Genomic DNA, 22,917 nt, shown 5'->3' with positions numbered 1-22,917 from the left:
TCATTCTGGTGACTGATCTAGAACTCAATTAGAATCTACTTCATTCTGGTGACTGATCTAGAACTCCATCAGAATCTGTTTCATTCTGGTGACTGATCCAGAACTCAGTTAGTATCTGCCTCATTCTGGTGACTGATCTGAAACTCAGTATCTGCTTCTTTCTGGTGACTGATCTAGAACTCAATTAGTATCTGCCTCATTCTGGTGACTGATCTAGAAATTAATTAGTATCTGCCTCATTCTGCTGACTAATCTAGAACTTAATTAGTATCTGCTTCATCTGGTGACTGATCTAGAAATCATGAAATAAATGTTTGATTCTGGCTGATCTAGAAATCACTTAGTAAGTGCTTGATTCTAGTGTATAACCAAGGAATTACTAGTAAGAACTTGATTTATGTGGCAGATCTAGAAATAAATTAGCAAGCCCTTGATTTATGTGGCAGATCTAGAAATGAATTAGTAAGCCCTTGATTTATGTGGCGGATCTAGAAATGAATCAGTAAGCCCTTGATTTATGTGGTGGATCTAGAAATTAATCAGTAAGCCCTTGATTTATGTGGCGGATCTAGAAATGAATCAGTAAGCCCTTGATTTATGTGGCGGATCTAGAAATGAATTAGTAAGCCCTTGATTTATGTGGCGGATCTAGAAATGAATTAGTAAGCCCTTGATTTATGTGGCAGATCTAGAAATGAATCAGTAAGCCCTTGATTTATGCGGCAAATCTAGAAATGAATCAGTAAGCCCTTTATTTATGTGGCAGATCTAGAAATGAATCAGTAAGTCCTTGATTTATGTGGTGGATCTAGAAATGAATCATTAAGCCCTTGATTTATGTGGCAGATCTAGAAATGAATTAGTAAGCCCTTGATTTATGTGGTGGATCTAGAAATGAAGCATTTAATATGATCAGTAGGAGCTATTTAACATGATAGTTCCTGGTTTAGTTTAGCGCCTGTCAAATCTGCACAATGTTCACATATCTCCTTAATAAGAACTGGGAATTTATTTAATTACAGGCTTATTAAATTGTACATTTTGGAAGAAAACACTGTTGAATACCCTCCATCCATCCCACCCCAGCCCCATCTGATTTTTTAAAAGGAAAGATTTGCCTTGCATGGATAATTTTTTCTACAGATTGTAACTGTCAGTAGGTTAAAGTTTATTTCAACATATCTTAAACAAATTATGAAATGTTTTTCCAAACAGTTTTTAATAAAATTGTTTCATTCCTGACTGCTGAGTGATCTGCACATCAGCTGTCATGACAACACTCCCAAACAAAAATGGCTGATCTTCACAACAGCAGCTGGGGAACAAACTGGGTCAAGAAAAGAGGACATTGGGTCCGATCATTACTGTGTTTTTTTCTCAATACATGGCACTTCCATTCTGACATCACAGCATGCAATTTACACTTGAATGCACTGCTTGGTTCACCTTATTTAAAATGTCTAATATTTCATGAATGTGCATCATACAGCGGTACTGTAAAAATTAAGCAATGACCATTCATCAACACACCAGCAAATTAACCTGAATAATCACCATTTAAAGGTATCTTTAATAAAATTCTAATCAATTACATCTACAGGTGAAATAAGTGGTACAACTTGTCTACATATCCTATATGACTTGTTCTTTAGTAGTATACTTTTAATGACCTGCTGGCTTCTACGAATTAATGTATGTTTTTCTTTTTAATTCTTGCTGTTGTATATTTGTAATGGGTGATAACAATGTATATGACAGAAGACAGTGATTTCCTTGGGAGGTAAAAATGCATTAAAGATACCCACCTGTCAATTAAACCTATTAATGACACATAGCCTATACAACAAAAGCCTATACAATGGAATGCCTATACAACACAAAGCCTATACAATGGAATGCCTATACAACAGAAAGCCTATACAATGGAATGCCTATACAACACAAAGCCTATACAATGTAATGCCTATACAACATAAAGCCTACACAATGGAATGCCTATACAACAGAAAGCCTATACAACAAATAACTTATACAGTGGAAAGTCTATACAAAAACATAAACATATACAAAAGGAAGCCTATACAACATATAGCATATACAATGGAAAGCCGATACAATGGAAAGCCTATACAACTCATAGCCTATAAAACAGAAAGAAAAAAATGGAAAGCCTATAGAACACATAGCTTATTAAAACGAAAGCAAAATAGGGCCTGTACATACACTGTTTAGGTAATATCCACTTTTGTTGGCTGTGATATACATAGTGTCACCATCACGAGGCTTGACGACAAGGTAGCAGATGTCACCATGGAGCTGCCGCCATGGCTGAGCCCTGCATCCATTCTTGAAAATATAACCATCCCCTACAAATCAAATCAAAATATTTGTTGTATACTGAAGCATGAACATTGTAGAGGCAACTGAAATGTCCATGATATGTTGATGAATGAGAATATGGGTAAACAGGCCCATGAACTAACAGAATATCTTATGATTCTGACATATTACAGAATATCTCATGATTCTGACACATTACAGAATATCTCATGATTCTGACACATTACAGAATATCATGATTCTGACACATTACAGAATATCTCATGATTCTGACACATTACAGAATATCATGATTCTGACACATTACAGAATATCTCATGATTCTGACACGTTACAGAGAATGCATTAATATAATTCAATAACAGTCAATTGATCATTTCCTAAATGAAATGCATTCAAATAGTATATGATTAAATTTAAGCATGATTTTTAATGAGTCAGAGGTCAGCCAATCAAAAGAGTCTTTATTTTTATAACACATTTTTGATTGGCTTATTGCAATCACAACAGTCCTTACTGTTGTAACACCTTGTTTGATTGGCTGATTGTAAAACTGAAGCTCAGATTCAAGCTCAAAACATGTATGATCTTCAAGCACAAATCATACAATTATAACATCATCATAATTCAGGTAATTTAACTAGAATGATCAGAAAATTGCAAAACAATGAAAATTAACATACAAATATTACAGAATCATACATTCTGTTGTATCTTACCCAAATATTCAATACTGTCCAAGACACATTTGTCGTCATCTTCCCCTGATAGATCTTTTAGAATAGACACTTCTCCATCCACTGATACTGGGGTCAACCTCATATCTCTGAAAATGTTAAACAGTATATATATATATATATATATATATATATATATATATATATATATATATATAATAAACTGACAACAAACAGTGCAAAACTAGTATCTAGTTAGCCTAAGCGCTTTTGACTCTGAGTCTTTTTCAAAGGCAAATACAAAACAGAGGCAAGAAAAAGAAATATTTGTTTGTCTTGTTTATATATATATATATATATATATATATATATATATATATATATATATATATATATATATATATATATATATATATATATAAAGAATACAAATCATATGGCAAATAACAGTCCTTTCAAGTGCACTGAATCCAGCAAGGGATCATGTGTGTCAGGGATTGATTAAGATAAATGCAATAAACTGACAACGAACAGTGCAAAACTAGTTAGATACCAGTTTTGAATTGTTCATTGTCAGTTTAATGCATTTATACACACACACACATACACGTGTGTGTATATGTATATATATATATATATATATATATATATATATATATATATATATATATATATATATATATAATAATAATAATAATAATGCTTTATTTCTAGAGGATGACTCATTAGCCATGGACTATTATCCCTTGAGGCCCTCTCAAAGAGAGCAGAACAATGCATATTACATGAAGATAGCAATAATTACTGTTTATTTTAACATGTTTAGTATTAAAATACTAAATTTCATTATCTGTTAGAAACACATACAAGCTCATGATGTCTCTTCTTAAATACTCTAATATTTTCAGCAGATTTTATATGTAGTGGAAGCTTGTTCCATAGAACTGGACCTGAGTATTGGAAGCTCTTTTTAAATTGCTTTGTTCTTGGTTTTGGTGCTAGAAGGTTTCCATGTGATATTGATCTCAACTGGCATTGTGTTGAAAAAGGCCTGAATAAGTCCTGAAGATACTCTGGTGCAGTTCTATGTAGACATTTATATAAAAGAAATTCCTTGTGAAAATCTATCCTGTCATATATTGTGAATCATTTGAGTTCTATAAACAATGCTTTTGAGGGATGAATAATTGACGCACCTAAAATTATGTGTGCTGCTCATTTCTGAAGTTTATAAATCCTGTCAAGCTCAGATTTAGCATATTTTCCCCATACATTTGAACAATAATCCATTGTTGGAAGAATATATGACTTGTAGTATAGATTACGAGTTTCCATACGTAAATATTCCTTGATTCTGCTGAGTATGCAATTTTGGATGACACTGTTTTACAAAGCTTATCAATATGGTCATTCCATAATAAATTATTATCTGTGGACACACCTACAAGCTTTTCATGTTTGACATTTTCTAACGGATGATTATTTATTGCAAGATATAGTTCTGGGTTCCCTGACTTGTGTAGCTTTTGTGATGTCCCCAAAATAATTAATTTTGTTTTACATTCATTAACCCTCTCACCACTAAGTAACTACAAGGGAAAGGCTACCATTCAACACTAAGTAACTTTCAAGATCTTAATAAATGTAGGCAACATATTTTCAATTCTTGTGACAGTGTTTAAAAAGTAATATGCGGTCTGTTTTTGATCCAATGTGGTGTTCTTACAAATCATGGCTTGAAAAAATACGAAGTTATCTCAAAATTCAAGCAAATCCAAAGGTGTGTTAACAATATTTCTACAGGTATTTAAAAACTGAAGTATACAAGGTTTTATGTTCATTTCAGTGGAAATAAGTATGAAATAAAACGTATGTTTTGACTGTGAACCAGATTAATTTGATCAATGAAGCCAGAATTTCTCATTTTTATACCAATACAATTCATCTGTCGAATTTCATAACTTCCATCAAATTAAACAGGCCATAAAATGACTTTTGTCTGATAATGTGACATCATTCCAAACACCTTTGTGTTGATTTGGGTCAGTCTCTCTCTTCAGGCTTGTGCTGGTATTTGTAAATCTTGCCATTTCTGAAAACACAGTTGCTATAAAATAGATGAAAATATTCAAGAAGTGTTCCTGATCCATCAAATACTCGTGTTGGACCTACACATTCAAAATATGTGTGAATATTACGTTCCGATGGAGATTTTGTCCACTGACAAAATTCAGGTGTCTCATACACATCGGCGAGTTCAAAACCTTCAAATTCCTCATTGTCATCATTATTGCCAACAATATCACACCATTCTTGTTGTATATATTCCCTCTCTTATTATCTTTACAAGATTAAAATTGCTGATATTTTCAATTATTTAGTCCCCAGATAATTCCAACGCATCATCAGATGAGTCCACCATTTTGGATGTACTTAGGCGACTTTGAAGATTTCCATTAAAAGATCAGAAAACCCCTTTCTTGTAAAGAACCTACCTTAAAGTCTATATGTATCCAAATAGTATGCAAATGAATCAATGTACGATATAAATATTTACTATAGGGGAAACCCAGACATTAAACAATCAGAGAATTTATTTTGCCAAAACGAGACAGGTATGTGAGACCACAATACTGCTCTAGAGTGTTGAGCAGAAGTTATTGTTCCTGGACCACTTTACCAATCTGAAGTGTTGAAAGGGTTAATTACCATCCTATTTTGTTGTGCCCAGTTTTGGACTCTGATAAGGTCTGAGTTTAATCTCATTTGCATAACTTCAGTGTCAAACCTAGATGTATACAAGGTTGCATCATCTGCAAATAAATCTGTTTTTTATGGATTCATTATTTAATGGTAGATCATTGATATTGATAAGGAAGAGGACAGAGCCTAAAACTGAGCCTTGAGGGACCCCTGAATGAATAGTGCAAATCTGAGAGCTAATATTGCAAATAATACTTGTTGAGATCTTTGGTTTAGGTATGATCTAAACCAGTTTAAAGAAGGATTGTCGAACCTGTAACAGTTCAACTTTTGCAGCAGAATTTCATGATCAACAAGATCAAAGGCTTTCTTGAAGTCAAGGAAAACAATCCTAGTCATATGTCTGTTATCCATTTCATTCACCTAATGATCAATTAATTTGGTAAATTCTGTTTAGCATGAGTGGTACGTTCTAAATCCTGACTGCGCTTTATGAAATAGAGAGTGTTTCAAAAATGTCTAGACCTAAATGATTACAGGGTTTTCAAATAATTTTGACAATACAGGTGGAATTGATATTGGTGTGTAATTCCCAGGATCCTTCTTTTCTCCTTTCTTAAAGATAGGCATAATCTTTGCACATTTCAGTGTTTCTGAAAAATTACCACTTAAGTTTATGATATGCACTAATGACTTTGTTATTACTGGTGCAGCAATTTTAAGAATTCATGGACCAATACCATCCAACTGAGAGGATTTATTAATAATCACATTAATTAGCACATCAAAAACATCAGCTTCACTAACATTAGCTATTGAAAAATAATTATTGTCAGGAATTTTAGCTCTTATAAATGACAGATGAGCATTAAGTTCAACTGGGATGTCTGTCTGCTTCTGAATATTGTTACAGGAGATGCTTATGAAAATTTTTTTGAACATTTCCACAATGTCTTGTACAGATGTTGCTATATCCTCATTTTGTTTAAGTCATGGGGAAAACAACTGTTCTTGGGTGGGTTCAGCTCTTTTAGATGCTTCCACTATGTCTTGGTACTCTTACTTTCATCAATAGCCTGTTTATAGTAGTTCTCTTTTGCCTAATCTATCAGGTGCTTAGTTTTATTCCTCCACTTTCTATAGCTTTTCATGTCTTTTTTCTTGTAGAAATTATATCTTAGGTGCCTAGTCTCATCGATCTCAGGGGTAATCCACTTGGGTATAATTTGGTGCTTAACGCTTTTTGTTTTAATTGGGGCATGCTTGTCTAAGGTTGCATTGAACATCTGATACCATTTGTCTAAGGCAGTGTTGATATCAGCTATATTGCAGACTGATTGGAAGGGTTTACAAACTAAATCATTTAAGAATATTTCCTCATCAAACTGTTTAAAGTCCCTGTATTGTATTTCAATGTGTGACCAGTTTTAGATGATTCTGGAACATGTCTAGTTATATAGACTGGGTAGTGGTCATTCAGTGTATACACTGCCACATTAATTTCACTTATGTTTTCAGGTTTATTAGTATAGACATCATCAATGATAGGAGCACTTGTATCTGTTACTCAAGTTTGGGTGTTAATTAATTGAGTATAGTTGTAAGCTTCAAAGTCACTTGTCCATGTTAATGGTGGAGTTTAACCAGACCTACTAACCCTGACGAGTCTGTCTCAGTAAGGCAATTCATTTTTTTCCGTAAGATTGACCAGTTTTCAGTAAGGTGTAACAAAATATCAATAACTGCTATTGTAAAGCAGTGAAACATAATTATAAGTTTGATGCATTGAAGATAAACATTTGTTCAACTGAAAAGTTTGTAAAGTACCCGTATACTTTATTTACACTAGTACAGTTGCACAAACTCTAGTTCCAAACCCCATGCAGCTCAACGGCTTGTTGCTGTCTCTCGATCTGACATAATTCTTGGAAATTCTTTTCCATTTTACATGACAATGGTAATCATATCTCCCGCCACGAGACATACTCAAATTGACATGTGATGTCCAATAAACGTAATTGTGTCCTTTCCAGCTGTTATTCACAAGAATCTGAATACTCCTTTTTATTCTTCTGTACTGAATATTAACACTTTTTTAGAAGCTTATTTTCCCCTTCATCTTAAACATGCATCGCTTTCTGGATGCCATTTTTAAAAATTCTATCATCAACAGTTTGATCATGTCGACGCTTTGCATGAGCAAATAGTTGCATTTTAAAGCATCTGGGATGCTGCTATAAAGTTGGTTCAATGATTAATTTCACTCATTCTAAGATAAAACTGGATCCAAATAAAACATAGATAAACAAATTATCTGGATTTTTTGGCAATGATCATTTTTTCGTAGTTTTTACTAGTATGCCGTAAATCCATATTTCAAGAGTAATTTTCGTAAGATTAACAGCAAAATCGTAATAGTTGGCAGGTCTGGAGTTTTCATGTAGGCAATGTTAAAATCACACACACATATATATATATATATATATATATATATATATATATATATATATATATATATATATATATATATATATATATAACAACATGGAAATGTGCGTTAGATATATTCAACAAAGGAATGTCTAACAACATGAACTCTGTGTCAGATATATTCAACAAAGGAATTTCTAACAGCCTGAACTCTGTGTTAGATATATTTAACAAAGGAATCTCTAACAACCTGAACTCTGTCAGATATATTCAACAAAGGAATGTCTAACAACCTGAATTCTGTGTCAGATATATTCAACGAAGGAATGTCTAACAACCTGAACTCTGTGTCTGATATATTCAACAAAGGAATGTCTAACAATCTGAACTCTGTGTCAGATATATTCAACAAAGGAATCTCTAACAGCCTGAACTCTGTGTAAGATATATTCAACAAAGGAATGTCTAACAACCTGAACTCTGTGTTAGATATATTCAACAAACGAATCTCTAACAGCCTGAACTGTCAGATATATTCAACAAAGGAATGTCTAAAAACCTGAACTCTGTGTCAGATATATTCAACAAAGGAATGTCTAACAGCCTTAACTCTGTCAGATATATTCAACAAAGGAATGTCTAACAGCCTGAACTCTGTGTTATATATATTCAACAAAGGAATGTCTAACAGCCTGTACTCTGTGTCAGATATATTCAACAAAGGAATGTCTAACAACGTGAACTCTGTGTCAGATATATTCAACAAAGGAATCTCTAACAGCCTGAACTTTTTGTAAGATATATTCAACAAAGGACTGTCTAACAACCTGAACTCTGTGTCAGATGTCAGATATATTCAACAAAGGAATGTCTAACAGCCTGATCTCTGTGTTAGATATATTCAACAAAGGAATGTCTAACAGCCTGAACTCTGTGTTAGATATATTCAACAAAGGAATGTCTAACAGCCTGAACTCTGTGTAAGATATATTCAACAAAGGAATGTCTAACAACCTGAACTCTGTGTCAGATATATTCAACAAAGGAATCTCTAACAAACTGATTCCTGTCCTAATATAAGAAATACTCAGCAAATGAAACAACTGCAAGTTGAGAATTTACAGCAATCATACAGTCAGCAGTAAGACTAATTTTCACCGCATGAGGAAAGTTGACTTTTGAGTTAGTTCAGTTAATCATTTTGGCTTTTGTACACCAGGTAGATGTTTATAAATGTTGGTAAATGTTGCAGTGTCACCCATGATAAACGTTTATGCTCCGGATGCTCTGTTATGTTCAAGATGCTCAATGATGCTTCTACAACTTTGTGATACTCATGACACTCAGAGATGTTCATGATGCTAGTTTTGTGATGATATGATACTGAGTTATGCTCATCATACTAAAGTATTGATGTGCATGATACTCAATGATGTTCTTAATTATCATGATACTCAATGATGTTCTTAATTATCATGATACTCAGTGATGCTTATAATGCTCACTTAGTGATGCTTCTAATAATTAGCTAATGGTGCTCATGCTACTCGCTAAGCAATGCCACCATACTACTGACTGATGCTAACATGGCTCATGATACACTTAGTCATACTTTTAGTGCCCACTTACAAATGCTCATGATTCTCAGTGAGGGTCATAACAATGTTCATGATACTCAATGATGCTTATAATGCTCACTTAGTGGAATGAAGATTCTAGTGCCCTTGATACTCATGATCATGGTACTCAATTAGCCAAGCTTATAAATGTACCCTTGGTGGTAATCCTGATACTCACTTAGTGAGGCTTATAAAATACCCTTTGTGGTGATCATGATACTAACATTTCTTATGCTTATAATGTACTCTTCGTGTTAGTCTGGATACTCACTTTGTTATGCTTATGATACTCTGATTGAGCAGCTGTTGGTCCAGTCTCAGAAGCTGCAGCCGAAGTTTGAGCTGAGTTTTCTTCATCTCAATCTCGGCTTGTTTCTCTGTGTTCCCCTCACTCTCAGCACTAACACTCTGTTTAGCAAGGGTCTCAATCTCTTTGGTGATTTCTTCAATGAATCTGTTGATACATAAGCATAAAGGTTCATGTATTCATTGCATATTGTACACTTGTGAGGTAGGTACTCTAAAACCTTGATGCATCTTATACACTTGTGAGGCAAGTACTCAAAAACCTTGATGCATATTATACACTTGTGAGGTAAGTACTCTAAAACCTTGATGCATATTATCCACTTGTGAGGTAAGTACTTCAAGACCTTGATATACTGTATGCTTGTTAGGTAAGTACTCCAAGACCTTGATGTATATTGTACACTAGTGAGGTTAGTAATCCAAGGCCTTGATGTATATTTGTGAGGTTAGTAACCCAAGACCCTGATGTATATTGTACACTTGTGAGGTTAGTAATCCAAGACCTTGATGCATATTGTACACTAGTGAGGTAAACACTCCAAGACTTTGATGTATATTGTGCACTTGTGAGGTTAGTAACCCAAGTCCTTGATGTATATTGTAAACTTGTGAGGTTAGTAATCCAAGACCTTGATGTATATTGTACACTTGTGAGGTTAGTAATCCAAGACCTTGATGCATATTGTACACTAGTGAGGTTAGTAATCCAAGACCTTGATGCATATTGTACACTTGTGAGGTTAGTAATCCAAGACCTTGATGTATATTGTACACTTGTGAGGTTAGTAATCCAAGACCTTGATGCATATTGTACACTAGTGAGGTTAGTAATCCAAGGCCTTGATGTATATTGTACACTAGTGAGGTTAGTAATCCAAGACCTTAATGCATATTGTACACTAGTGAGGTTAGTAATCCAAGACCTTGATGTATATTATACACTTGTGAGGTTAGTAATCCAAGACCTTGTTTTATATTGTACACTAGTGAGGTTAGTAATTCAAGACCTTGATGTATATTGTACACTAGTGAGGTTAGTAATTCAAGGCCTTGATGTAAATTTGTGAGGTTATTAACCCAAGACCTTGATGTATATTGTACACTTGTGAGATTAGTAATCCAAGACCTTAATGCATATTGTACACTTGTGAGGTTAGTAATCCATGACCATGATGTATATTGTACACTAGTGAGGTTAGTATTTCAAGGCCTTGATGTAAATTTGTGAGGTTATTAACCCAAGACCTTGATGTATATTGTACACTTGTGAGATTAGTAATCCAAGACCTTGATGCATATTGTACACTAGTGAGGTTAGTAATCCAAGACCTTGATGCATATTGTACACTAGTGAGGTTAGTAATCCAAGACCTTGATGTATATTGTACACTTGTGAGGTTAGTAATCCAAGACCTTGATGTATATTGTACACTAGTGAGGTTAGTAATCCAAGACCTTGAAGTATATTATACACTAGTGAGGTTAGTAATCCAAGACCTTTATGTATATTGTACACTAGTGAGGTTAGTAATCCAAGACCTTGATGCATATCGTACACTAGTGAGGTTAGTAATCCAAGACCTTGATGTATATTGTACACTAGTGAGGTTAGTAATCCAAGGCCTTGATGTATATTGTACACTAGTGAGGTTAGTAATCCAAAGCCTTGATGTATATTGTACACTAGTGAGGTTAGTAATCCAAGACCTTGATGCATATTGTACACTTGTGAGGTTAGTAATCCAAGACCTTGATGTATATTGTACACTTGTGAGGTTAGTAATCCAAGACCTTGTTTTATATTGTACACTAGTGAGGTTAGTAATTCAAGACCTTGATGTATATTGTACACTAGTGAGGTTAGTAATTCAAGGCCCCGATGTAAATTTGTGAGGTTATTAACCCAAGACCTTGATGTATATTGTACACTTGTGAGATTAGTAATCCAAGACCTTAATGCATATTGTACACTTGTGAGGTTAGTAATCCATGACCTTGATGTATATTGTACACTAGTGAGGTTAGTAATTCAAGGCCTTGATGTAAATTTGTGAGGTTATTAACCCAAGACCTTGATGTATATTGTACACTTGTGAGATTAGTAATCCAAGACCTTGATGCATATTGTACACTAGTGAGGTTAGTAATCCAAGACCTTGATGCATATCGTACACTAGTGAGGTTAGTAATCCAAGACCTTGATGTATATTGTACACTAGTGAGGTTAGTAATCCAAGGCCTTGATGTATATTGTACACTAGTGAGGTTAGTAATCCAAAGCCTTGATGTATATTGTACACTAGTGAGGTTAGTAATCCAAGACCTTATTGTATGTTGTACACTAGTGAGGTTAGTAATCCAAGACCTTGATGTATATTGTATACTTGTGAGGTTAGTAATCCATGGCCTTGATGTATATTGTATACTAGTGAGGTAAACACTCAAAGACCTTGATGCATATTGTATGCTTGTTAGGTAGGTAATCCAAGACCCTGATGCATACAAATGCCAAAGATTTAATAAAAGAACTGAAAAAATGGTGACGATTGAATAAAAAATGCTAAAGACTGAATAAGAAGTCTGAATAAAAAATGCCAAAAGACTGAATAACAAGACTGAATAAAAAATGATGAAGACTAAATATTAAGACTAGACCGAATGAAAAATGATTAAGACTGAATAAGACAATAAAATATGAAGACTGAATAAGACAATAGAATATGAAGACTGAATAAGACAATAGAATATGAAGACTGAATAAGACCATAAAAAAGATGAAATCTGAATCAGAAGACTAAATAAAAATGTGATGAAGACTGAATAATAATAAAACAAATTCTTTAGACCTAAAAAAGTGTTAAGCATTTTTCAAAAGTAAGAGTCATTTATAAGTGTTTCTTATACATATCCCACATACATTAAAAATAACATGGCAGTCAAACTGTTGGTATAAAGCAAATCGAGATATCAATACTATTGGTATATCAAATTGTGATCTGCTGATGGCGCACTAATATGAATATAACATTCTTTCAACTGCAGGCTTAAAGATCAATGATGAATTTCTACTCATTAATTAATCATAAATGATATATGAAAATAACCATAAAATGTATTAATAGTCCCTGTTTTCTAAATGAAATTAAAATGATAAACAATTTCATCGGAATCCTTTTCTTTCCATTCCCATCTCCCCTCGCGAGTGAGAGAGAAAAACATATGGCGCTGGACAAAAACATTAAAACTGAAATTGTACCAAGTAAACTACAGTAATCTGGTTCACTGTAATGGTATGTTTATACTTTCCTTTGGATCTATCTACAGTGTTCATAATATCAATGATACATAGTTGTAATTGCCAATTGACACTAGGCCTACATGTTAAATTTGTCTGTTATGAGCTTACGAGGCATACATACTGTAGTGTATTTTAATGCTCTGTTATTGTTGATTCTTAAACCTATTATAATGTCCTAAAACTTGATTATTAGTAATTAAATATAAAAATGTCCAAATGGTCGCCCCTCTCTCTCTTTCTCTGGATTATTGTAGCTAGATATTGGCACAAATTCATGAAAATACGAGCACTGGGGATTTTTGCTTGTGTCATATGATGATGCCTCTGGACCTATGAGTGAGAGAGAAAGCAGTGAAGCAGTGGCATCACTGGGGGGGGGGGCAGACCACACCGGGTGACACCATCAGAGGGGAAGACACCAAAATGACTGTCTATAAAAAATTTGAATTTTTTTGCAGGAAGGAGGTCCATAGGGGTGACACCGTGAGTTACAGCACTGGGTGACACTAACCCTAATGATGCCACTGACAGGGAGAGAGAGAGAGAGAGAGAGAGAGAGAGAGAGAGAGAGAGAGAGAGAGAGAAAATTTTATAGTCTTTAGAAATGTTCAATAAAGCAGAATAATGACTTAGATGAACTGTCAACATATTAAAATATTCTAATTACCTCTTGTTGGTTCGTCTTTTGCATAGTTTCTATTCTAAAAGCAAGATGATTTCTTTGAAACTTTTGAGAACATCCACTTAAATTATTTTTGAAAAAACAAACATAATACCACTCGAACAGTACTGCAAATCTATTATCTATTTTACCTGAAAATTGAGTTGTCATCACCTTCAACTGTGGCAAATCTCTCACCCAACATGTTTACTACTGGATCTCTGTTAGCTGTCCAAGTGGAAAAAAAACAAATCTGCCATTATATAAATCCATCAAAACAAGAATTGTTTTGCATTCAGTTATAATATTAGAGATCTAATCAAGATCAAAACACCCAGAATATTGTTTAATTTAATAGTTACAGCTAGTTATATTACTTTTATCTTTTATAAAAAGCCATTACTTAGAAACTATGTAATTAGCTTTCATGCCATACAATAAACAATAATGACTAAATTAAAGTTCTAAAGATACAAAGCATTTTTTTTTACAAAAAAACATTTAGGAAAATAAATCATTCAATAAACATAAAATGGAGAAAGAAAGAATTCTGTAAAAAGGTACATAAAATAACAGTTTAAGGTAGAAAATATAAACTCCTTCAAAAAGACTGGGTCAAAAACTGGCATATAAACTGCATTCTCTCAAAAAGTCTAATATTTTCTATCAGGGTACATCATCATAAATATATAACTGAATGTGCATAAAAAACTTATGTTTTATGTGTTAGTTGATAGACTTGACAAGAATGTGTTTGGATGAAAGCTTCAATTTTATGGAGATGTACAATTACATATTCATATAAAAAGATCATTTATTTAATTATGAATTAATATATAATTTATTTATGTAGGCAGTTGTACAAGCATTTGTAAGGATGTACAAGTAAATTGGAAACTGAACTGCTCAGCTGTCTCTGTTATGGTATCACTGACTGGCAGATGGTCACACATAGCTGAGAGATCAAAATACATTCTAAAACCATTTTTTAATATCTGGCCATCATTGATTATTGCATGTTTTGTTTAAATTCTGAAAATGAATGAAAGTAAAATATATTTTTGAGCATTTACACAGAAATAAAAAAATTCTACCATCGGGACCAGCCTGGGTCAGTTACCTATGGTGTGTCTTTGGGTAACCACTGTAATCCCATTACCTTGGTGCTAAATAACGTACTTGTGTTGCTTTACCATAAGGCACCAGACCAACCAAACAACAGAAATAGAAAAATAAGAAGCAATTTTAATGGAATAATTGTAAGTTTTTAAAAAAAAGAAAATGATAGCGCTTTTATCAAAAAGAAATAAATTTTGCTGAATGCTGAACTTTTCCAATTATTCCATATCATAAAGAGAATTTAATAACACATCATTTTATGTCTTAAGTACCTTCTAGACAGCTTCTGACTTCTGAAAGCTTCTTCTCACTGGCCATTCTAAGGACTGCCTCAGCATACTCCAGGGTCATGATGCTGATCATGTGCTCCTGTGCTCCCGATTTCTTCAGTACCAGAAGTGGGTGATCTCCCTTGTCATTTTGAGCCTCTGATACAACCTCTTCTCCTCTGAAGATCAATGAGAGAAGGTCAGATTTGTTCCGTCATGTTTCATTGCAATAACAAATGAGAGAATGTCAGATTTTTTTCCATTGTGTTTCACTGCAGAGAAGACTGTCAGACGTTTTCTGCTATGTTTCATTGCAATAATATCAATGAGAGAATGTCAGATTTTTTTGATCATGTTTCATTACAATGTGATCAACAAGAGAATGTCAAATTTTTTCCATCGTGTTTCATTGCAATAACATCAATGAGAGAATGTCAGATCTGTCCTATCATGTTTCATTGCAATAACATCAATGAGAGAATGTCAGATTCCTCCTATGATGTTTCATTATCATAAGCTCAATGAGAGAATGTCAGAATATTTTCTGTCATATTTCATTAGAATTAGATCAACAAGAGAATGTCAGATGATTTTTTTCTAATGTGTTTTATTGCAATAAGATCAATGAAATAATGTCAAATTTTTTCTACCATGTTTCATTACAATAAAATCAAAGAGAGAATATATCATTTGTTCCATCATGTTTCGCTGCATTAAGATTCAAATAAGTTTATTAAAGAGATAATGAAATATCTGGATTCAATTAATCATCTGTCCATACACTGATCCAAGATTCATTTATAATTCAATTAATCCATATACTAACAATTGCCCAATATGTATATAAACAATGAAGAACAGTGAAGAAGTCCGTGTATTGGAATCTCATTGTAATGAAACATGACAGGAAAAATCTGACATTCTCTCATTTATGTTATTGCAATTATCAAAATTAAACATGGAACAAAACAGGACAGACTAAATAATATTAAATTAATTAATAATTAATATAATAATGTTAAAAATATTTTGATTACTTCTCTGTATATCCAGCTCCTGAGAACATATCTGCCCTCAGTGATGATGGCCATGTTAAAGGAGTCTTGAAATTTAGTTTTGCCTCCACAGGATATTTGGCACCAAAGCCTTCAATCCACTGGATTATGGTGTTCAGTAGTTCTTCATTCAGTTTGGTAAATTCCAGTTTTCCACCAGAGCCACCTTTGGCAGAGGTCCACTGGGCAGCTCGTTGCAAAGCTTGACCCATCTTGTTCGTTCGGCAAGGCTATGAAAAATTATTATTTTATTACAGAAAACTGTTTCCAAAGATATCTTCAAGGAATATTGTGAATGTGAAACTGGATCATAAATGCCTATGTAAATTGGGACTGACCCATTACTCCCAGGACATTGTGCATGGGAACCTTGCCCATTACTTTCAGGTACATTAATGTGAATGGTGATCTGACCCATTACTTGGGGGAAAAATTAAACTATTGAGGATAAAATATAAAGCCCAATGGCATAATCCTACTATTGCCTTATCTGGGAGAACAGTTCTTTACCCATGAAGATAAATTGAAAAAAAACTGAAAGGGTAAAGGAAATGTTAAAATCTTGGTTACCCTGATGCTTGACAAAATCTAGCTGAAATATGTGCATAGATTTATGATTACACTCTTGGTTGGACATATAAAAGAGATACCTGACTAAGACTAACTTAGGTTCTCCATAGTAATTTAACAACTGTAGTCTTTTGGAAACAAATTGAACAAAATTTTTAATAAATAAGTATTTTCAATATCATGACAGCAATCGCATTCATAACAACCGGAATAAGCCTGTGATATATTATCATTATGGGAGTATCAATAATTTCCACTGAGTCTGGCAAGAAAATGTTAACCACTGCCAAAAGTAATCTTTGACTGCTCAGTTTATCTGTTGAGAAAAAGAACACGTCAGAAAACATGTGATCCATCTAGAACACCCATTGCAGTTCAAAGAGGGATGCAATTTATCACTAATGATTTCCTCCTAGAGTTGAAAAAAAAGTGTGGTCCAACCAAGCATAGCGTTTCCAATAAATTTGTAAACAGATGGTACAGTCATTCTATTCAGAGATGTTGTGTTTATCACAAAAAAAAAAAAGAAAGCGCTGGAGGGAAATGCCGATATAAACCTATTTATTAACCACTGTCAGGATACACATTTTCGAGCATTGAATGAGCCGTATTAACGCTTAAAAATCGACTCGAGAAAAAATTATATTAAATTAATTAGTCGTGAACATTTTAAGCTTTCCAGTCAAGAGTAACAACTCATACCAATAGCTATTTGTGATCAATATGTTATGTTGCACTTACTCTTTATGCAAGAACTTCGACAATATTCAGTCTGCTTTACAAAGTACAGAACCGACGTATTTTGGTCCGTTGCTATGTCTTACTGCCCATGCGTGAAAGGAAACACTGACTCTAGACTGGTGCCTAGACATTCTTTTGCATATTATTTGTAGTATCTACATCTGTGTCGGGAACCAGGCTACACGTCATCGCAATACTGTGTCTTAAAACTAACGCTGAATCCGGAATGAAAAAGATCACGATACATATTTTTTTTTTCGATAGCTAGCTATATAGGTGACTAAGCTTAGAATCAATACCTCTTCAACCCTGGCTTGACCTGAGTATAAAAGTAACATATGTGCTCACTAATTTACAATAGAATGAAGGATTACATTCACAAGACAGGTTCAAATCGGAAGAGTCTGTACATATGATATGTGCAAGTGAAAGTATGCAATAATAATAATAATAATAATGATAATAATAATAATAATAATAATAATAATAATAATAATAATAAGAAGAAGAAGAAGAAGGACAAGAATATATTAGGTACGATTAACAAAATAAAAATACAAGTAGGAATATATATATATATATATATATATATATATATATATATATATATATATATATATATATATATATATATATATATATATATATATAGATATACATACACACACACATATATATATATATATATATATATATATATATATATATATATATATATATATATATATATATATATATATATATATATATATATATATATATATATGATAGCAAATAATAACCACAACCAGCAAAGAGAGGAGAGACATCTATTTTGTAATATAAATTGATGTAGATGTAATAGTAGATAATATCGCGGGTAATCTAATCTATTGTTTCTTTATAAACAATAACCACACTAATAATAATAATAATAATAATAATAACAACAACAACAACAATAGAACCAAGAAAAATTGCAAAAGATTGCAATTATACACAACTGATGAATAATTAACTAAGTTATTTAATTGAAAACTATAGGAATGATTTTGTTTTATTTTATTTGAGCATGGCTACCCGTTACGAATCTTCTTAATTTAAACTGGTTGGTTTCAGTACATTTTAGCTTGCGTATCCAGTAAAATTCCTTTCCTTTCTTGGTTTTTAAACTCCAGTTGCGGTTCTGGACAATTGCATTTAGTATAATTGGGAGTGTGAAATATTCTGCTACTGTTCTCCTTCTGTGTAGTTGTTCAGTTTCTCCAACATACTGATGGTAGCATATCTTACACGTGATGAAATAAATTTCATTCTCGGTTTTGCATGTCTTGTATCCATGTATGTTCATTTTCTCGCTATTCGCTGTGCTAGAGAACGCGATTTTTGTTCTCTAGCATATGTTGACATGTTTTTGTCACCACAGAGTCCAGCTGTGCCAGCTCTGACTAGAATGTCTCTGAGGTTCCTCTTTCTGCGGTAGGCTACTAATGGTTTGTCCGGGAAGATTTTCTTGAGTGCGTCACACAATTTCAGGACTTGCCATTGTTTATTGATTATTTCTTTTTTGTCGCATCTTCATTAGCCAAAGTTCTAATATGTTAACCTTATCTACACATTGGCGGATCGAACAGATATTTATGTGCTTCAGGTCTGTGAATTTTATTGGATGCGGTGACAAGTCACTGTGCCCAATCAAAATTAAGTTGCTCAAATTTGAACACTGTTCCAACATGATCGAGACAAGGGGAGCACACAACTTGAATGGACTCACAAATAAGCTATTTTCCAGTACCGGTCGGTGTTTGTACAAATAACTTTCACTAAAATACACATGTGATGGATTATCTCTGGTAGGTAGTCATACTTTCGATGTTAAACGTACAAAGTATCCTTTTGAAGTCTATTGTCTCCACCATTTTCGGCCGATCTACAACACACCGCTGTTACACTCTACTGGTTCGTTGGCATTACATACTAAGGGAGGCAACTTGTGAAATCCAACAGATGTGTCTGGGACAAAGCACTAAAATATCTGTTCGATCAGCCAAGGTGAAGCATGGGATAACATACTGGAACGTTGGCTAGCAAAGATGTATGTGAACATAAATGGCTTTTATTGATCCCTGTTATCAAATTAAAATGATTAATTACTTATTAAAGTAGATAATTATTTGTTAAGAGATATTTTTTTCCCTTTTTTTTTCTGACCAGTGGATCTTCAGCTATTTTTACGACTGAATTCAAAATGAACACGAGAAACATTTATTTAAAACTGTAGTCACATAGTCAACATACAGGTAGAGAATGATAGTTAAAGGATACTTCTGACTTGTAAAGTATTACATGCACACAGCAAAGTCATTCTTTTGTTGTACTTTAATGCTTTATTTATATTAAACCAGCAATCCATTATTATGAAATAAATTTGCAAATGTGGTGGGATTATCATGCATTTGCTACCTGTCACGTTTGTTCAAATGACATTATTTATTTGACATAGGCATGTCATGTGATAAAAACAACTGTTACAACTGAATAATCATAGAAGTTGTAGCAAAAAGAACATTATTGTAAAACCTTTCGAACGCATATTTGTTAGTCATATGTTCGATGTTAAACTTATCCTTTTGAAGTCAACTGCATCCACAGTCTTCAGCCAATGTACAATGCACCGCTGTTACACACTGTTGGTTAGCTAACATTACATACTACGAGAGGCAACTCATTAAATCCAATAGATGTAGCTAGGAAAAAAGCACTCAAATATCTACACGATCCGCCAAGGTGTAGATAGGGTTAACATATCGGAACCTTGACTAGCGAAGATGTCTTTGTCGTTGCCTCGGTTCATCATAACATCAGACAACTCCTCATGCCCTTTCGAATGATTATCACCTGTGCAAATTGTACATAGTCTCAGTGCCGATATGTTCCGAATACAATGCTTTTGAGGTTGAGAGAAGATATGCTGTTCTTTATCAGTTGGCATCTGTATACACACACACACACACACACACACACACACACACACACACACACATATATATATATATATATATATATATATATATATATATATATATATATATATATATATGTATGTATGTATGTATGTATGTATCCTTTCTTTTATTTTTGTTATACATTTTATGGTCTGGTGGCAACACAAAATATATATGTAGTCTGCCCGTTTTTAGACCTTTCATAATTTGTTCTTCTTATATTCTTCTATGCTTTATCCTTTGTATATTTCTCTGATATGCAAACACGTAGGCGGCAAAGGCAAGAATACCTCTTGACTACTGTGATTAGTCTTTGTTCTGTCGATACAGTTCTTTCTTTCCATGACGAAGAGTTTGTTTAGCTCGATGCGTTGCGGAACTGATGAGAGAGAGAGACAGAACGAATCAAACTAAACACGGTTTCCCGTCAATTCGGACTTAGCAAGCTCTGTCAGGGAAAAATATACAAAACATATAGCACAACATTTACGAATGAATATACATATATTTTGATTTAGAACGGTGGTAAAAGGATCGTATTACGATATCAGTATTGTAATCAAATCGAGATTTCAAGCCAAATTGAAATCTCTTTTTAAATGGCAATATTTGGTAGCCCTGAGAAGGGCTGAGGTTACCCCTCGAAGAATGGATACAGGAATGACTGGATGTTTTGTGGAGGGCTGAAGCTTTCCCTTATATGTCCTGCGTATCCCTCAGTACCGCATAGGTCTCCCAGGACTAAGAGTTTCCACTGGTTGTGTTTTGGAATTGGATTTGATTGCACTCCGTGGAATATCAGAATCTCATTTATCAGCATCGCAAGGATTGGTATTGGACAGTCATAAAACGGTTCCCCTGAGTTCTAATGTCTACGATGGCTTCCTTTGCATCTTCATATTTTTTCATAAATTTCTTTCCTAGTGATTCATCGTAGTAGATTTTTTTTTTTGGGGGGGGCCTCTAATATTTTCGGGGTGCATCAGCAAAGTATGTAGCTGCGTTGGCATTTTGTAGTATACATGCAAGACCCCACACAACAAATTGATCACGACCGTTTGCTGAGTTGTGACTTGATCTGTCTTGGTTTGGCCCCGTCTTGTTTTGGGTTTAGTGTCTTTTTTGGTGTCTTTTTCATAGCTGGCATATATTGTTTATTTTTGTCTGGTGTTTTTTCAGGTTTTGGTCTGGCACCAGTACCTAACGACTTGATTGTAGTTACATCTGTTGAGAGTGTGGTAGGATGTTTTCTTATATATGCACACTCATTTTAGTTGTTGTTGTTGTTGTGAGTTTTCCAGGGTTGGTAGTTTTACCTTCTGCAATTATCCCACTTGGTGATTTAGGTAGTGCTGCAGCAGAAGGTATCGATGCTGATACTACTGGGGTTGATGAACTAATGTTTACCTCCTAGGTTATGAATGGCAATTCTGCTGTTACCGATCTTTTTATGTTGGTTGAAATATTAATTTCCTCCTGTACTGGTATTGTGTAAGGAATTATTTTCCAATTTTGGGTGTCCTCTTTTGCGATCGACTCTGTTCTGCTGAGTCTATGACATGTATTCACCTCTATGCCCCTCTCTTAAGCCTCTTTTTCATTTCTAGTTGAGATCTCGACTATTCTTCCTATATCTAGTTGGATAGATGGAGATGATTTAATAGTTGTTAAGGTCATTCCGTGGGTGGGAGTCATTGTAGTGCCGACACTGGGAGTCACTTGTTGTAGAGTAATTGTAGTTCGCAAGTGTAAATTTTGCTCTCACTGCGGTGCCTCATTTGGTCTTCTTTAGGTCGGTCTTTTTAGGGGTGTATTTTTGAAGTTCTTCTATTGGAACCTCTCCAGTTACTCCTGATATCTTCTTCCTATACTCGACAACAGGGTAGTACGCTTTGCTTGAGAACACGGTTTTATCCTGTGGCGATTTAGAGGTTTAACTCCATTATCCCATTCAAAACATGTTGTGGAAATAATCCTTCCATCTCTGACTTCTTAATGCTTCTCGTACTTCTCACTGCTGTGTTAGTCGGCGACTGTTGATGCTCAACGATGATAGTCAGACTGGATACCACCACGCTTTATAGGGCTCAAGCGCGGACGCGATAGGAAAAATCCCAAGGATTTCTAAGCGTCGGAACGCTA

General features: G+C 34.0%; 1 protein-coding gene across 3 annotated transcripts in view; it reads right to left on the bottom strand.

The window, feature by feature from the left end:
* Positions 1-22,917, bottom strand: part of LOC149789518 (outer dynein arm-docking complex subunit 2-like) — an 88,502-nt gene that overhangs the window by 55,033 nt on the left and 10,552 nt on the right. For 2 of the 3 annotated variants that reach the window (XM_089971565.1, XM_089971566.1), the window contains exons 2-7: positions 16,463-16,710; positions 15,429-15,604; positions 14,190-14,265; positions 10,041-10,223; positions 3,060-3,166; positions 2,224-2,366 (exon numbers count right to left, since the gene is read on the bottom strand). In XM_089971565.1, the coding sequence (XP_089827691.1) occupies positions 2,224-2,366; positions 3,060-3,166; positions 10,041-10,223; positions 14,190-14,265; positions 15,429-15,604; positions 16,463-16,692 (915 nt within the window). In that variant the 5' untranslated portion in view covers positions 16,693-16,710. Of the gene's footprint in view, positions 1-2,223; positions 2,367-3,059; positions 3,167-10,040; positions 10,224-14,189; positions 14,266-15,428; positions 15,605-16,462; positions 16,711-17,791; positions 17,904-22,917 lie in introns of those variants that run through there. The other variant, XM_089971564.1, reaches the window with a different exon arrangement.

This window comes from Sinohyriopsis cumingii, chromosome 10 (assembly GCF_028554795.1).
Source record: "Sinohyriopsis cumingii isolate HCF-2022 chromosome 10, ASM2855479v2, whole genome shotgun sequence".
Classification (NCBI taxonomy): Eukaryota; Metazoa; Mollusca; class Bivalvia; order Unionida; family Unionidae; genus Sinohyriopsis; species Sinohyriopsis cumingii.
This window is presented reverse-complemented; position numbering and strand designations above follow the sequence as displayed.